This window comes from Brassica oleracea, chromosome C9, assembly GCF_000695525.1.
Source record: "Brassica oleracea var. oleracea cultivar TO1000 chromosome C9, BOL, whole genome shotgun sequence".
Taxonomy (NCBI): Eukaryota; Viridiplantae; Streptophyta; class Magnoliopsida; order Brassicales; family Brassicaceae; genus Brassica; species Brassica oleracea.
Genome location: NC_027756.1, coordinates 47,604,144 through 47,621,643, shown reverse-complemented (window position 1 = coordinate 47,621,643; position 17,500 = coordinate 47,604,144). Strand labels below are relative to the sequence as shown.

Genomic DNA, 17,500 nt, shown 5'->3' with positions numbered 1-17,500 from the left:
CTCCTTGGCAAAGAGAAATTTTACCATTCGACTATATCCGCATTTTTTTGCCTTCTTGATAAGAAATTTATGGATAATATTTGTTCAAAGCTATACGAGATACACTCTTTGGTTTGGGGTCATTTGATAAAACTCTACTACCAAAAAAGTTCAATTAACAATTCTATTAAGGATACCCACCAAGAAGACTAAATAGAATTCCATATTCAATAATATATTATTCTCTATTTCCATAAAATATTATATTCTATATTGATATCAGATATCAATTTTTGATTCGTTTTTTTTTATTTAATTAGTTATTACTATTTCATAGTTATATTTAGTAAATTGCTATTTATTAATATTTGATTCATATTTCACTCAAGTTACAGAAGTTCGACCCCCCCTCTAATTTTTTTGTTTTCTTTATTTGCATTTTATGGACTTATATTGAATTTGAATGTGTAATTCGTGGAATGGGAGGGGTCATCTCATTTTTTGATCTGCAACGAATGAATTCAAGAGATAAGAGAATTAAGGATACCCACCAAGAAGACTAATCCAATCCATAAAGATGTACCAGAAAATACAACATTTTTGTTACTCGACCACCCATCAGGAGACGCAAATACAACGGGTACACTAATCAGTAAGATTGATGAAGTAATAATTAATGCAAAAACAGCCAATTGAAAAGCAATAGTCATGTTTTTAATCCTCCAAGCTATTAACAATATACACCATTTAATCCTCTTACCCACTAAAAAATTTTAATAAATAAAGGGATTTTATCATGAATCCGTTTATTCGAGATGCCTTATTTCCAACTTCTTTTTACCACTTTTATTCTATTCGGACATGAAGTTAAAGGTTCTTTTTTACTTCACAAATGGGTAGACTGGATCATGTATCTCATTTATATAGACCAATTGATAGACTTATAAAGAAAGTCACACCCTATATCTTTTTCTACATAGTGATCGTATTAACTCATCGAGCTATGTTCTATTTGGCGAAAAAAAAGATAAAATAGAAATTATCTTTTGGAGAGATGGCCGAGTGGTTGATGGCTCCGGTCTTGAAAACCGGTATAGTTCATAAAAAATAACTATCGAGGGTTCGAATCCCTCTCTCTCCTTTTGTTGGATGAATAGATTTTTTTCTTTATTGGCTTTTTTTACTTCTTAGCATCATAAAAAAGGAGAATGGCTCGGCTATACTATCCAGCCGAGCCAGAAAAAACGAGATTGAATTGAAAGAAAGAAAGAAGACTTTTTAATATGACCCGATTTTTACTTTCCTATTTTAACTACTACTTTAGTTAAGAGGAGTCATAGAAAGAACAGGTTCAAAATCACGATCAATTCCTTTTTCAAATCCTGCTGCCGCTGCCCGAGCTCTTCCCGCGTGCCATAAATGACCCACGAATAGGAAGAATCCTAGAACAAAATGAGAGGTAGATAACCAACTTCTCGGAGAGACGTAATTGACTGCATTGATCTCAGAAGCTACGCCCCCTACAGAATTTAAGGAACCTAAAGGAGCATGAGTCATATATTCTGCAGAACGTCGTTCTTGCCAAGGTTGTATGTCTTTTTTCAACCTACTTAAGTCCAAACCATTAGGACCCCTTAAAGGTTCTAACCAGGGAGCACGCAGATCCCAAAAACGCATTGTTTCTCCTCCAAAAATAACTTCTCCAGTCGGGGAACGCATTAAGTATTTACCTAAACCTGTAGGTCCTTGAGCAGACCCCACGTTAGCTCCAAGACGTTGGTCTCTAACTAGAAAAGTAAATGCTTGAGCTTGAGAAGCTTCTGGCCCTGTAGGTCCGTAAAACTCACTAGGGTAACCATAAATCGGGATCCTAATGCATATAGATACAAATGGTCCAATGCGAGCAAGAATTTCCAGGAGCATTTGAAACATTTCATTTCTGAGTGGAAGAGCCTTTTTCAAGTAGTGTTCGATCGATTATACTTCTCATCAACATAGTTATTGCAGGGATTTCAAATTTCTGGTGTTCCACCTTCACGATCCCAAAAAAATGTATCAAAATTATAAACTCGTTGTGTGGAGCATACCTGTGGAGAGGAACTACGGAGGGGCATCATGCTGCTCGAGTATCTTGGGAAATAGTCACTCTATCGAAAGAGGAGGGAGGACTCGGGATCAGAGACCTCAACTATTGGAATAAAGCCTGCACTCTCAAGCTGTTGTGGATATTGTTCTTCAGATCAGGCTCCATCTGGGTCGCTTGGTTCACTAATACGATCCTAAGCGCCTGCAAAAGCAATTTCTGGACTATAAAGGAGAAGCAGAGTCATTCCTTTGCAATAAAAAAACTATTGAGACTGAGAGATATAGCTTACCCCTGGATAAAGATTAAGATAGGTGACGGTCGTTCGACAAGGTTCTGGACCGACAACTGGAGTAGTTTTGGCAACATCAGGGAGCTCCTGAGACTACCTTCGTACTCGGCACTAGGCATCATACCCACTTCAACTCTTTATGACATTCATCGGAATGGTGTCTGGCTGATACGGCCACCAAGATCTGATGTGCAGGTAGAAATTCATGCCCTCTTAACTACCATCACTCTCAACACTGATGAGGACAGATATGAATGGTGTCCAAACGGCTCAGCTACTCCGGTTTTCTCCACTGGTGCGATATACCGACTCATAAAGCAACACCAACCTTTGGTCCCTTGGAATAAGGTGGTCTGGAACCCGAGAGGAATCCGTAAGCATAGTTTCCTCACTTGGTTAGTTGTCCTGAACAGGTGCCCAACTAAAGATAGAATCCTATCTTGGGGCCTCCAGACTACACCTACATGCATCCTTTGCAACCTTGGTGGATGAGACAAGAGATCACCTCTTCTTCGACTACGATTTCTCATCGGTGATCTGGGAGACACTAGCACGGAAAGCTCGATGTAGACCGATCAGCACATGGCCCCAACTCCTTCAGTACATGCAACAGCGATCGTGCCCGAAACCTGACCGAATACTAGGTCTCTTAGCATGGCAAGTAGCGATCTACTACACTTGGACTGAGAGGAACAATCGCTTGCACAGACAAAGCTACAGCTCGTCGAAATCCATCATCATCTCCGCGACGACCCTGATCAAAAACAAAATCTCCAGCTTCAGGGTCTCGAATCCAAGACTAGCTTCAGCGATATTCCAATTATGGGTCAGCACCTAGCTCAACCTCTCCAACAGCCATCTCCTCACTGGAACCACCGCCATCTATCATCGGATCACTCCTCCTCATCCGATCGATCTCTGTTTACACTTCTCCGCTGTGACTCCTCCTCTTCTCTTCTGAATTGGGCTCTGTCCTTTCCGTCCTATAAACTGCCTGATGGGCCTGGATGTAACACATATAAATATATATATATATATATATATGAAGCCTTTTTTCAAAAAAAAAATAATAATCAAAGATAATATGTTCAACATATCTTGTGAGTTTTAAGATATGATATCATATCTTTTAAGAAAATGTATCCATTTGTTTTCTCCATTCAATAATCAAAGATAATATGTTCAACATATCTTTTTGCTTCGAAACTTTTCTAGATATGTTACTTTGATTTTTAGCCGCATGTTCTTTGAGAAATGATTCAGTTTAAAAATCGGTTGTCAACCAGCAACGAATGCAAACCAAGTAGTAAACTGAATTTACTGATGTTGTGGAATCTGATTTAATTGAGTTATAAATCGTTGTATCTGAGTCTACTATTTGTTTATCTTTGGATGTTTATATCGTTAAGAAAAGGTTGATTAATTAATGTTTGCTCCTTTTTTGGGGAAAATTGATTAATTTTAGTTTTGTTACATAATAAATGGTAAATGAAAATGTTGGTTTCGGTAGCATCGGCACGGGACGAGCAAACATGAAACAACAAAGGCAAAAATGTATTTAAATTGGAAGCAGATATATATAGGACGTGAACAAGCAAAGAAAGCACAACAAGATGGTGAACCAGCAGAAGAATTTCTAATTTTTTAAGTAACCTTTAGTTTATGATTATACTAGCGGGATGTACGCGCTTCGCGCGGAATATTGTTTTATTATTGGTAAGAGCATGATTTTTTGGATAATGTAATTTTGTTGTCGTTTTTATTTGTTAAGAGCATTACTTGGTATTTTTAGTGTGTTTTGTAGTAATAGGTGATATATTAATATATTTTGTGTTTGTTTTTTTGAATAATTTGTTTTGTGTGTATAGTACTTGTTAGTAGTGAAGTGAGCTTCTAACATAAAAGAATATTGAATTTCAATAACTTTGTATGTACGCATTTGTTGATTATAATATTAACGGTTTCAGCGTCAAAATTGTATTTTTTTTTTTTTGAAAATTATAACTGTTTTTTGCCCTCTCCCCATTTTTTGACATTGATCTGTCACCGTCTATGTATTTCGTTACCTTTCTGGTGTGCGATAGTTCTCACCATTACCGGAAAAAGATTCACCTCTTTCTCTTATTCTTCCTTGCCTTCTTCACATGTGAGATTATATGGTATTTGTTGTAGATCAGTTTTATGAGTTTTCAGTTGTTCGGTTGATTCTCACGGCATTGTAGGCTGTTCCAGTTAATATTGACAGGTCCTCTTCTTCCTTAGATTTCAGATGATGTTTGAAACTGCGTCTCTTTGGTTGGGCCAGAGTTTAGTCGTCTTTGATGTTGTATTCATCGTTGTTGGCTTACCGTCAATAGTGTCTCTGTTCGTCTTGGTTTTCAAGATCTATTTTTTGGTGTTCTGATTTATATGCTCTCTTTTATATCTCAAGGACGGCTCCATAGTTTGCTAATTTCGTTTGGTCTCCCTTTCCCTCTCTATTCTCGCATCTCTTTGCAGCTTTCATCGCATATCTAGTGGCTCTCCCTTTCACCATATTTGCCGCTTCAGGTTTGGATAATATTTTCGTTCGTGTATGCTATGTGGGCTTGGAAGGTTATTTCTGGTCTCAAGTTTAGTCTCTGATTTCTCAGTGGTTGTCTTTCATTCTCCCTCTCTCAAGTTGTTTCTTTTCTTTCTATATTTCTCTTGGTATAGGTGTGCGGAGTTAGTCTCTTGGAGCTATGGTCCCTTCTATCCAGAGCTTTGTGGTTTTGCACTTGCATGGCCGTCTTGTATGTTCTTATTTAGTTTGTGAGGTGTTTCTTACCTTTTAGCTACTGGTTGTGATTCCAGTGCTTTAGTCATATATCTTCCTGCTTCTTGGTGGTTTTGGTCTTTTGATTATTATTCTTTCTTTGTCCCGCTTTCTTGGTTATTTACGTTGATGCTCTAGTTTCTTATTCTTAGTTTGATTATCTTATGATATTAATAGTGAAATAAATATATAATTTGTAAATGAAATAATAAAAATTAGTAAATAATAAAATGGTGAAAGTTTATGCTATTTTGAATTGTGAATAAATTAAATATTTAAAATATATTTATATTCTTTTATTTATTTCTTGAATTTTAGGTACTAATAAATATGAGAAAGATTAGATAGTACATAATTAGAAATTGATGGAGGAAATTGCAATAATTTAAATGAAGAAGGATTTAAAAATAAAACATGAGGACACATGTCAACAAACCACCCCTTCCACATGTCATTAGAAGGGAAAAATCCAACTTTATATATATAGACTAGGGTTGGCCCGGGCGTAGCCCGGTTTTTTTGTTTTAATTTTAATTTTAATTATATATTTAATATATTTATTACCATATAAATATTATAAGAAAAATTCTCTAGGATAGTTTTTTTAAGTTTTTGTTACAAAAATAACATTCAATGAAAAAAATGACCAAAATAAGTTTTATTAAAGTTTAGAGTTTAGAGTTAAGGGGTGAGGTTTTGGGGTTAGAGTTTCAAATTTAAAAAAAAAAAATTCAAAATAAAAAGAGACTATTTTGGTCATTTTCTTTCTCGAGGTCTATTTTTGTGACAAAACTTAAAAAAGACTATTTGAAAGAATTGCCCATATTATAATCTATTAAGTTGATATAAAAAATATATTATAATCTATTATAAAAATATAAGTAGCTGGATAATTATAAAATAATTTTAAATTATTCATTTGGTTTAGGGGAATTTACAATATATTGTTGGTTTAACATTATAATCCAAAAACATTACTGAGCGTAATCAAAAGCAATGACCATATCTTAAGATTTTTTTTTTGGGTTTATAGTATATGATAATTTGTTTCAGTGGGACACACTACCAGCCACAAAAGTTTTACTAATTTACTCGTAAGATAGTGTCTTCAGAATTCATAATTGCAACAATGTTTTATACTTAAACCATGTACAGAGCAAAATTAATATTATATTTGCCTAAGAAGAACGAACACAAAGAAAAAAAAAAAGAACGAAAAAAAAAGAACGAAAAAAATTTAACAGGACCATAAAGAGGCAGAGCTTATTGATAAGAAGGTCCATTTAATGCTTCATTTTACCTTGACTTTCTTCGTTTACATGACTTTTACGCTTCGGTAAATCTAAAATTGACTTTTTAAATTATTGACGACATCTTCGGGGTTGAAACTAAACAAAGATCAGTAAAACAAGTTAGAAACACATCTTGGTGATATACACCGATTGGCTAAAGACATAAAAGAAGCAACCAATGGAGAATAATAATAAGCAAAACGCAGTTAAGGAAACTAAGGCGGGCATAAGCACATTGGTTATTAGACATTAAGTTTTAATTGATTTTTTCTACGCACTCCATTAGGAGTTGCCTGTGGCGGATAAGTTCCAGAAGATAGCACGCGTTCACAATCACCGGTGCTCGTTGACATGTCTTATGCTGCAGTTCAGCTGGACGGTCTTCTCCACGCAACATCTGCACCTGCTACCCAAGAAACTCAATTTAGAACAAATGCACAAAATATTGGGTTTGGCTAAAGGTTTGGTTTATATAGAATACCCGGTTCATGTCAGGTCGCATTGTGGCTATATGAGGAGTGCACATTGAAGCTGTTGTCATCACTCGTTTCATCTCTGTTTGATCAAACTCATTTCCTAGCCGAGGACCCAGAAAAAGTTTTTCATGTGTAAGGAAACAATGATCTCATCCTAAAACTTTCAATGTTTCTAAATAGAATTTCGGATACATTATTATTAACGATGCTCTGTCAGCTTGATGTATCAACATCTCTAGGACTGGTTCCGACCTCTAGAAGCAATACACCCTCACCGATGGCAAACACATCAACCTCCTCATCAACAATATCGTGTATGAAGTATCTTGGTGGTCCACTTGGCATGGTCTTCTACTCTTCTTGCCATTAATTCAAATATATCCAAACAAAGAAACCTTTGAATCTAATTATTATCAAACGTAAGTGGTTGGAAACATGAAAAGATGGGGTTTTACCTTTAACCTTTGAAGTTTTCCTTTCTTTTTTTCTTCTACGCTTGAAAACATCAACTCTAATATGTGAGTATAAGCTTGGTAATAACACATAAGAAACATACACTAAACCTGCAAGTTTGTTTCTACCTTCAGCATTCTAACCATGTTTCCTAGCAGGTCAATGTGCTGGTAATTCTCTGTTATTTCATCATCCTCTCTACGGCCTTTCTCAACAATCTCTCCTCCTGATGGAGCCTTCCTCCCACAACATCAAGGATTAAAAACCTTCTTATCCATCCACCCCTCAAGTCTTAATATGTTGGAAACTAACACCGAACGGTAAATATAATATACCAAACCGTAAAAAATTTTGGATATAAGAAAGCTTGAGTACAAAAAGGTATTCAGAGAAATGCATCAATCTCCAGACTGATGACTGCCTCGATTACAATATTGGATATAATACCTTGTGCAGCAGATTCCATGACTGCCTCGATGATTCTGTAATTTCGTTAAGTGGGTCTCATGCCGGACCAAAAATGCATCAATCTCCAGTAACTACTTAAATATTCAGAGAAACTGCACAAAACTTTAACAACACAATACTATGAGAAAATCAATATCACAGGTTCTAACAATCCATAAAATAAAGAATATTAAACAACACGATTGAAATCCTATTGAGAGATTCTTCACGTCGATTTGAGCATCTCAAGTTCTCGAAACACCATTGTTGATGTGGGAGAACGTATCAGAAGATCGTCGTTATCAGGATCGAAGAGCACGAAGAACCCTAAATTTTGATAGGACACGGATGAAGAAGATTCGAGTTTCTCGTTATCCGGATGTCTTGCTTGAGTAACATCTTAAGCCCACATAAAAAACAAACATAGCCCAGTAATTACAAACACATCGTGTTAATGAGACGGCGAGTTAATGAAACGGTGAGTTTTAAATCTGAACAGGTGTCGCAACGTCAGGAGACGACTTATCTAGCTGGAATCTGACGTGGCTTCTTTAGAATGAAGCAAACACTATTTTATAATAATAGATATTGTCCATTTACTTAGTGATTTTTTAACCTTGATTTCATATAATCCTTTTCGAATGAGGTCATTACAAAGAGAGGTCTAACCAACTTGTCAAAACAGAAAGGAGAAAAATACAAACAACAAATACAAGACTTATGAAACTTGTGTGAAGTAAGATGAGAATCAATCAGGAATCTTCAAGATTGAATATACTGAAACCAAATGCCAAGATAGATTGGTGAAGTAATTATTGAAAAGTTGAGGTGTTTTTGGTGCGAGTTAGTGCTTGAGAGTAATAAGAACATATCTATGCATGTTATATATATATATATATTTGCACCAAAAACAATGTTATATATATATATATATATATATATATATAACAAGTTACATATATATATAATATATATAACAAGTTACACGTGAATCTTAGAATTTTACTGATTAAATATAAGTTAAGTAGCAAAAACATAACCACCTGAACTGTACCTGAAATTTAGAGGACCCCGTTCAAAGTAAAATATAGAATCTGATTCTTTACAATAAACAATATCAACAATGATATAGAATAGTAAAAGTAATTTAACATAAGTTTTGAAAAGGTATAATCTATTTTCTTTTACGTGAAAATCACAAGACTTTTTCAAAAAAATATTGTGCAAAATAGTTGCTTCTCTCAAGAAATTGCTTCGTGATAAATAGGAAAATACATTTACTTAATATTAATTTTACATCAATTGTATCTAAATCTGGAGCCCATATATATAGACGATAGTAAGCAATTTCTCAAACTGAAACCTATTGAAGATCTTTCCTAATTTTTGTTTCTTAATTTGAGATTTTATTCAAACCAAAAGTATCATCAAAGAAAATACATAATTTTCAAATTTTCTGACTCAGACAACAATGAAAAAAAGCAACACGTTTTTGAATCACCACACTACTCTGCAATCTGATTATTACCAGGCAGTATCTGCAACGCAGCTCAGTTGTTACTGCTCTTTATAGAAAATTCCTTCACCATCTTCAGAAGTTGCCTCTTGCTAAAATCTTTCAAAGTTTCTTCATCGATCTTCACCTTTTTCTTCTTCGTTGTCACACCTTTGCTCTCTCCATTATCACTATCGTTAACAATATTCATCATCATCATTTCCAAGTTGTTCTCCTTGTTCGTATTACTGACATTGTCCATCTTCATAGCCGATTTCTTTGATGCTGCTGATTTGTCTGGTCTTGGAAACTGAGCTGAGATTGATTCTGCTACACATTAATATAATGGAGCCGTGTTCACTATAGCCTCTTCAAGCGGAAGAGGAGGAGACGTTGGAGCAGTTACAAAACCTTCTTATTCAGAAAGAATCATCTCGGCGTCAGCAATATCAGATCCATGTACGGCTTGGTTTGAATCAGCTTCAGAGATAGTGACATCCGCGTCAACACCAGAATTATCTCCTTCCACATCACCATCAGTTTGGTCCACCACTGCTTCTATAACAAAAGTGTTGATTTTCTCAGTCTCATGATCATTCTCCTGAATTGCATGTTCTGTCTCTTGGTTGTCGGCTTGGTTTGAATCAGCTTCATAGATAGTGCCGTCTGAATCAACACCAGAACTATCATCCTCCGATTCAGCTTCTGAGTCACCATCAGTTTGGTCCACCACTGCTTCTTCATCAAAAGTGTTGATTTTCTCAAGCTCATGATCATTCTCCTGAATTTTATGTTCTGTCTCTTGGTTGTCGGCTTGGTTTGAATCAGCTTCAGAGATAGTGCCGTCTGAATCAACACCTGAACTATCTTCCTCCGGCTCAGCTTTTGAGTCACCATCGGTCTGGTCCACCACTGTTTCTTCATCAAAAGTGTTGATTTTCTCAGTCTCAGGATCATTCTCCTGAATTGTTGGTTCTGTCTCTTGGTTATCAGCTTGGTTTGAATCAGCTTCAGAGATAGTGTCATTTGAGTCAACACCTGAACTATCTTCCTCCGATTCAGCTTCTGAATCACCTTCACTTTGGTCCACCATCGCGTCTTCTTCATGAATCGTACTCCTTGATTGACTCTTCTGTCCTTAGATGCTCGACTTGTACAAAACTGTCCAAAGCTTGAGCGTTCTTGTACTCTGCGAAAGAAAGACATTTTGATTTAGAAATGTAAAAAAGAAAATTGGTTGGTTCACATAATTTGTTGCATACCTTTATTGTCATTGATTATCTCAGAGTTGGCATTTTCCAGGACAGAATTATCACCAAGATCAACATAAATCTCAGTTCCTTCTTCCGGCTCAGTTTCTGAATCACCCTCAGTTTGGTCCACCATTTTGTCTTCGTCAAGAGTGTTGATTTTCTCAGTTTCGGAATCATTCACCTGAGTTGCATGTTCTGTCGCTCGGTTATCAGTTTGGTTTGAATCAGCTTCAGAAATAGTGCCGTCTAAGTCAACACCAGAATTGTCTTCCTCCGGTTCAGCTTCTGAAACACCAGCAGTTCGGTTCATCATTGCTTCATCGAAAGTGTTGGTTTTCTCAGTCTCAAAAATGTTATCCTGGATTGCATCTTCTGTCTCTTGATGCTCGACTTGTACTAAACTGTCGAAAGCTTGAACGTTCTTGGACTCTGCGATAGAAAGACATTTTGGTTTAGAATTTAGAAATATAGACAAGAAAATTGATTAGTGCTCCTAATTTGTTGCATACCTTCATTGTCATTATTTGTCTCAGTGTTGGCATGTTCCGAGACAAGAATATCACCAAGATCAATATAAATCTCAGTATCTCCAATCTCCTGATCATTGTCATTCTGCTTTGAACCTGTAGAGAATGTGATGAGAGTAGAAGATGTGAATAATATTGTATTGACTCTCATGAGAATAATGGTTAGAGTTACTTATATATTTATATTAGAGATGTTTCCTAAACTAGATAGATACAAATATATATGAGTATCTTATATAATAAATATACAATATTAACAATAATGTTTATGATCTTCCTTGATCTTTCTGTACGCCCCCTCAATCTCAAGGTGGTGATGGAGTTGTAGCGGAAGTAGCTGCTTGAGATTGACTCAGTAATCATGCCATTATAGTATTTGGATCAGCAGGAGAAGACGGTGGTGTTGGTTGTGAGGAGGTGAATGGACAGAGATGATAATGATGTGCCTCCTTTGGTGGTTGTGTTCTCGTTGACTATGTGTAGCGCAAAAACTTACATGAGGGAGTGTTGCTTGTTGGAGATGAAGCACCTTGGCTTGGAAACAGAAAATAGAAGGTCGAAGGCTTATAGATTCAGAGGCACGTTTGATGAGCTTGAATGATGATAGGAAGCACTTTGGCTTGGTAACAAAACCATTTTTTTTTTACGTTTTGTTTTTAAATACCTAAAAAAATATAGAACAAAGAAAACGTTTTTTTTTTTTAAGAAATAGATTCAGAGGTCTTCGAAGACATGAATAATAAGAAGCTCCATGGCTTTAAGAAAAACAAAACAAGAAGCATTAAGCTTTGATTTTGGAAGTGAAGCCACGATGGCTTAAGAATTATAAAGATAAAAATGAGGCATGAATATAAAGAAACACTAGGCTTGGGTCCAGAGGTCCATGGTAGACTTGAATAACCAAAAGCTCAATGGCTTAGATTCAGAGGTTCACATGAACATGAATGGTGGAAGCATATAGCTTAACAGAAAATATAATAGAAGCTCAATGGCTTGAAATCAAAAAATAAAGAGCAGATCGTTAGATCATTGTAGCTCTGATACCATGTAGAGAATGTGATGAGAGTAGAAGATGTGAATAATATTGTATTGACTCTCATGAGAATAATGGTTAGAGTTACTTATATATTTATATTAGAGATGTTTCCTAAACTAGATAGATACAAATATATATGAGTATCTTATATAATAAATATACAATATTAACAATAATGTTTATGATCTTCCTTGATCCTTCTATAGAACCTTCCTCAGAAATAGCTTTATCAGCCTCCAATGTTCCTTCTTGTTTGTTTACTTGGACTAAACTCTTTTCAGTTTCTGCGAAAGAAATCCACGGTTTAGAAATGCAAAATAATAGCAGACAAGATTGTTGGCATATGAATGCTTGCATTACCTTTTTCATCACTCATAACTTCATCCCCCTTGTTGGTCTCAATGTTTGTATCCAAAACAGAAATATCACGAAGATCAACAAATATCTCAAGATCTCCAGTTAAATGGTCGCTGTCATTCTTCAACATCACCCATTTTTTCTCCGTGGAAGCACTTAAATCTCTACATGGGACAACCTCACTATTCTCAGTTGTCTCCGGTGAGCCTGCATTTAACCACAAAACGCATTATATACCAACCAATTCACCTGATCAGAAGCATTGCAAGAGAGAAAAGGCATTGTATCTAACTAACCAGCTGGATTCTTCTCATGTGCAGATACTTTTTGTTCTGTTTTTTCAATATTCTCAGGTTTATCCAAAGTTTATGTAGTCTTCAAACTCAGGTCAGCCATACATTTTTCTAACAGCCTAGTTGATCTCCTTGTGCTGTACGCCGACTGAACCAATTCACCCTTCTTACTCTCCAAAACTTTACTGATATAAGAAGTAGCTCTTGGAGCTTTCCTTGTGCTCCGTGCAGCAGGAGTTTTAGCCACATTGGCTTCAAACTTGACATTGTTGGTCTTAGCTTCTTGAGCAACATTTTCTTGGTCCATTTCTCCATCAAGAGACTTCTTGCTCACCAAACGACAAGAACGGTTCACCAACTGTGATGATGATGGCTGAGGTTCAGCTTTTACTGATGTATTCCTTCGAGTTGTTCTAGCTGCCGTATTTGGAGGCAGCTTTGCTACACTGGTTGGCGACTGAAGAACATTGGAGTCTGACCGATTCAAGTATTCTTCAAGACCTTCAACCTGTATAATTATAAAACAAAAAAAAAGAATCACATAAACAAAGCATTAGTGGTGAAACTCCTGCAAATGCATATTGAATAAGAGAACAGAATCTATGTGCGTTCAACGAAACCACAAACAATGACGAAGATGGCTTAATAACAAATCAGAATAGTGATCTAACAACACAGACGTGGAGGTAAACGATGAATAACCTACAATCTCAATCAAAATCAGAGCTAATCAGTGATCTAAGAATTTGAGATCTACAATTCAAAACTTAACCTCACAGAATAGTGATCTCGACAACAGCAGATCTCAATCAGAATCAGAGTAAATCAGTGATCTAAGAATTTTGAGATCCATAATTATCTAGAAGAATCTCTCGCTCTTGTTGTTCGATTTCGACTTGCTAAAACGATCAAAGCACGATCTCAATCAACTCCAATTCATCTAATCACACTACTGGCTTGAAATTAAAGCAGCTACAAGTATGGATCAAATAGAGAGAAGAAAACTTACGATCTCGAGAGCAGTGTGAGCGTCGGCCATGGCGAGATTGGTCTTGTTGGCTGGGATTTTGTTCATCTTGCAGAGAGATTGAAGATCTCTTCTCGTAAGGCTATGGAAATCCATCTTCTCCGCGAAAGGACTTTTGAGCAAGTTTTCTTGAGTGAGTGAGTGATCGTTGAGAGAAAAAACAAGATGTTTTTATTGTTGCCTACAGAATCTGAGAAGGGGTATTTATACCTCTTTTCTTTTCCCAAAAGGTGTCAATGAATCATGGAGCGGAAGTTTTTGAAATTTGATTTTTCTCGGGGTTATTATCTTATATATCTTATATATTAAAACAGAAATCGCAACCTTGATTCATGTGTGATTTTTTTAAAAATAGATCTATTTCTAAAAAGTCATGTTACATTTAATCTCTAATCTTATTATTTAAATTTTGGGCATACCAAAATTTTTTATTGGGCTATCAATAATTAGATTTAAACAATAGATGATCCATTGGATTTATAGATAGTATAAATTAAATAGATATAATTTAATGTTGTAATACTATACCTTCATATGTTAAATATTTAAATATTTGTCGATGTTAACTTTTAAAATTATAAAGATTTTTTTTTAAATAACAAAAATCATATTATCTAACAATGATTAATCTTTACTACCTTAAACCAATGAAAACAAATTTTAAACTATATAGTTTATTTAAAAAAATTAAACAAAAACTAAATGTTTAATTATTTACTCGATAATATAAATCTATGAAGCAAAAATTTTATTTTTTTAGAAACTTTCTAAATTTGTGAAATGTTACAATATCTTTGAATATGCTAATAAAAAAATATTTTACTAATCTTTGTATATATAGTTACGATTTTAATAGTGAAATAATAATCCGAAAATATATATATAGAAGAAGATACAAATACATGTGAAAGTTTGAAACAATCTATTCAATGAAAAAATATTCCGTAAATTTATTATGTTTTAAAAATTTATAGACACATATATATTATAATATATACCAATTTAAAATTGAAAACAAAATATTTATATAAAAATAAATGAAAACAAAAACCTGTGCGGTTGCGCGGATCGAGATCTAGTTTTCTTATTATTGTAAACTCCTGCTTCGTTATTAATATTTTTTTTTGCCAACTGAGATTTATTATAGGGTTAAAATCCAAGAGAGACAAAACCCAAACACTACAACATAAGGAGATCCAAAAACAAAAGGCAGAAATAAAACTAAACAAATAGGCCGAAAGTTCAACACCCTCAAAACCCTAACATGAGAGGCGCCGCTCGATCCACGCGAAGGCGCACACCTCCCTTCTTCCTCCGGTACCAGAAACAGCGCCACGATGGCTCAATGGCTCACCGTCGACAGCGGATTCGGATCCGATACGAAACCATTCAACCACACCTTCGAAATAACTTGAAAACACCAAACGCATATAAAGATTCAAAAACCAGACGGATCTACGAAATTATCAAAGGATGTTAAACGCCTACAATCAATTCATCATCTCCGATACTAATATTGTATCTGCCATAAAATGCAAGTAATATTCCCAAAAAGGATACCGGAAAAATACAGTTACTTAGCATTTAGTTATGGGCCATGAACTGTAAAGCCCATCTAAAAGCGTAAATTGCACAGTCTTCGTTTTCTGATATTTTATAAAAAAGCTCCGATGCCGGGAATCGAACCCGGGTCTCCTGGGTGAAAGCCAGATATCCTAACCGCTGGACGACATCGGATTTTGTATACTCAATTGTTAGGGTAGTATTCACTCCTTTATAACTTCAATTAGCTACTCGCTTGTGGTTGATTAACATCATTCTCTAAAGAGGGCCAATTTGTCCAACAAACGTTACAACAACAAATCACATTCATATAACATCATAACACCGAAAGTTTAGTCTGCTATTGCAACATAATAATTCGACGTCAAATTTTATTACAACACTCCGGAAACACACATAACATAAAGGAAAGAGTTTGTTTGCTAGGAGTGGTGAGTCTTGTTCAAATCCTCCAGACTTGTTGGACGGAACCAAGCTTTCTCCTCCATTCCTGAGTCCTCTTGACTACCGCGAGAAAGCTTCTCGTCAGCCGTGTCGGTGGTGGAGGATGAGGAAGGTCCAAAGACACCGGTTTGAGGATGCGGAGACCAATATTTGTCAGACTCGGACTTTATCAATTCATCAGGCACTTTACTCGGTTGCAATTCTTCCTCTACGTTCTTATCATACGCTGATGTGCGAGCATTCCTGTTAAGCAATACACTAAGAGGAGACAAAAATTGATTTTAGTGGTAATGTGGGCGTCTTCCATGTATACATATCTTTTGGATTTTAGATGAAAGTTTGAATGTGAGTTCCGTTGTTCGTTAGGTGAGACATTGACTATAATATACAACCACGTACGTGCATATATGTAACAAGAAAAACGATTAGATCACCCCACCGATACATCTATTTGGTACTATCGCTTACCAAATATACCCTATACTATTCTTCAATTTCTCAACTATTTGATTTTTATATACTTTAAAATTGTATATATATAAATATAAATATATATATATATATAGAAAAGTTTGGTATGGTTTATGTTGATTCAGTTCCACCAAGTTAGCTTTTGTATTTGAAATTTTCTTAGGAGTAGTATAATAGCCTTTTGTTGAAAAAAAAGTTTGGTATGGAAAATAAATGGCTATTGAAAACCTTACCCCCATGCAATTCGTCATTTATATAGATTTTAATTCTACTAATAAATAATGATTCGACGTAATGTTTTCATAATGATTAGCCATATATCCATGATCTGAACGATATCGTTCCTAGCTCTCATTACGTTGCATTCCTCTGAAGATTTTTAACTTCTATATATACAATAATCCAAAACCTACTAACATTTTGAGCCGACCCATAGGATGAAACCTCAAGAATAGGTTATTAGTAAGAACATAAACATAAGTCTACACCAAAAACCTACTGATCTATATTATTAAAAGAGAAGTACCCATTAAAAAATATCGTTAAGTTTTCTAACTTATTTACACTTCCATGCCACTGAGAATTAAATTAAATTACTTATTTTAATGTTTGTCTTTTCCAGTTAAATTAATGAGTTTTCCTTAATGAAATTTAAACTTAATGTCATTAAATGAACCTAAAAATACATCATATTTAACGTAGCTTATTACGGACGAGTACGGCCCAATAATGAACTTGAATTTTATTTTTACGAAAACGTGAATCACTTGACTTATGTAATATTTAAAATATATTAACTACAATATAACAAATGCATATAACCTACCTATACTTTAGTTTGAAATGATCATGCTCAAGTTTTATATAGTCAACTTACATCATGCATCGATCGATGTACAATAGTCAAACCACCTATAATTTTCGTTTTCTTTATAGGATGTATCAACCAACCAATCATCCCACTGATTTTCTAAACTTTATAAAAAAACAAATCAATAAATACAAACTCAAAATCCAACATCTTCTATTAATCAAAACAGAATATCTTCAATGGCTTATCTTTAATGTACCTATTAAATATAGAAACTGTAACCATAATTACACTAATTATAAGAATAGATTTGATTCCAACCAATTGATCTATTACTTCGGTAATTGATTTGCTTGCAGAAGAGGAAACAATAAATTTAAAATTTATAAGAATATAAAGATATA

The 17,500-nt window shown here is 34.9% G+C and overlaps 2 protein-coding genes, 2 non-coding genes and 1 pseudogene across 4 annotated transcripts in view; all 5 read right to left on the bottom strand.

Moving 5' to 3' along the window:
• TRNAG-GCC overlaps window positions 1-41 on the bottom strand; it is a 71-nt gene extending 30 nt beyond the window's left edge. The window contains exon 1 of the tRNA in view: window positions 1-41. This exon is cut by the window's left edge and continues 30 nt beyond it. This is a non-coding gene — a tRNA (tRNA-Gly).
• A 1,096-nt stretch (window positions 42-1,137) lies between these two features.
• On the bottom strand, window positions 1,138-7,264 carry LOC106315218 (photosystem II CP43 reaction center protein-like). Its single transcript, XM_013752966.1, has 4 exons — window positions 7,195-7,264; window positions 6,925-7,019; window positions 6,737-6,846; window positions 1,138-1,849 (listed from the first exon to the last, which is right to left on the bottom strand). The coding sequence occupies exons 1-4, from the start codon at window positions 7,262-7,264 to the stop codon at window positions 1,300-1,302; spliced, it is 825 nt and encodes a 274-aa protein (XP_013608420.1). The 3' UTR covers window positions 1,138-1,299.
• Window positions 7,265-9,324: 2,060 nt separating this feature from the next.
• Window positions 9,325-13,954, bottom strand: LOC106315217 (annotated as a pseudogene).
• Window positions 13,955-15,472: 1,518 nt separating this feature from the next.
• Window positions 15,473-15,544, bottom strand: TRNAE-UUC. Its single transcript has one exon. It is a non-coding gene; the product is annotated as a tRNA-Glu (tRNA).
• Window positions 15,545-15,655: 111 nt separating this feature from the next.
• The window catches only part of LOC106316445, a 4,103-nt gene continuing 2,258 nt past the window's right edge, over window positions 15,656-17,500 (bottom strand). Inside the window, exon 2 of the mRNA XM_013754337.1 lies at window positions 15,656-16,072. Coding sequence (XP_013609791.1) covers window positions 15,793-16,072 — 280 coding nt within the window. The 3' untranslated portion in view covers window positions 15,656-15,792. The remainder of the gene's footprint in view (window positions 16,073-17,500) is intronic.

Bases quoted from the DNA above. Each gene is read 5' to 3' on its own strand.
- LOC106315218 (XM_013752966.1), bottom strand. From the start codon at position 7,264: ATGCCAAGTGGACCACCAAGATACTTCATACACGATATTGTTGATGAG. The intron at 6,847-6,924 runs GTATTCTATATA...CTTGGGTAGCAG, and splicing joins TGCGACCTGACATGAACCGG to GTGCAGATGTTGCGTGGAGA. The intron at 1,850-6,736 runs GCAACTCCTAAT...TATATGCATTAG, and splicing joins CTGGAACTTATCCGCCACAG to GATCCCGATTTATGGTTACC.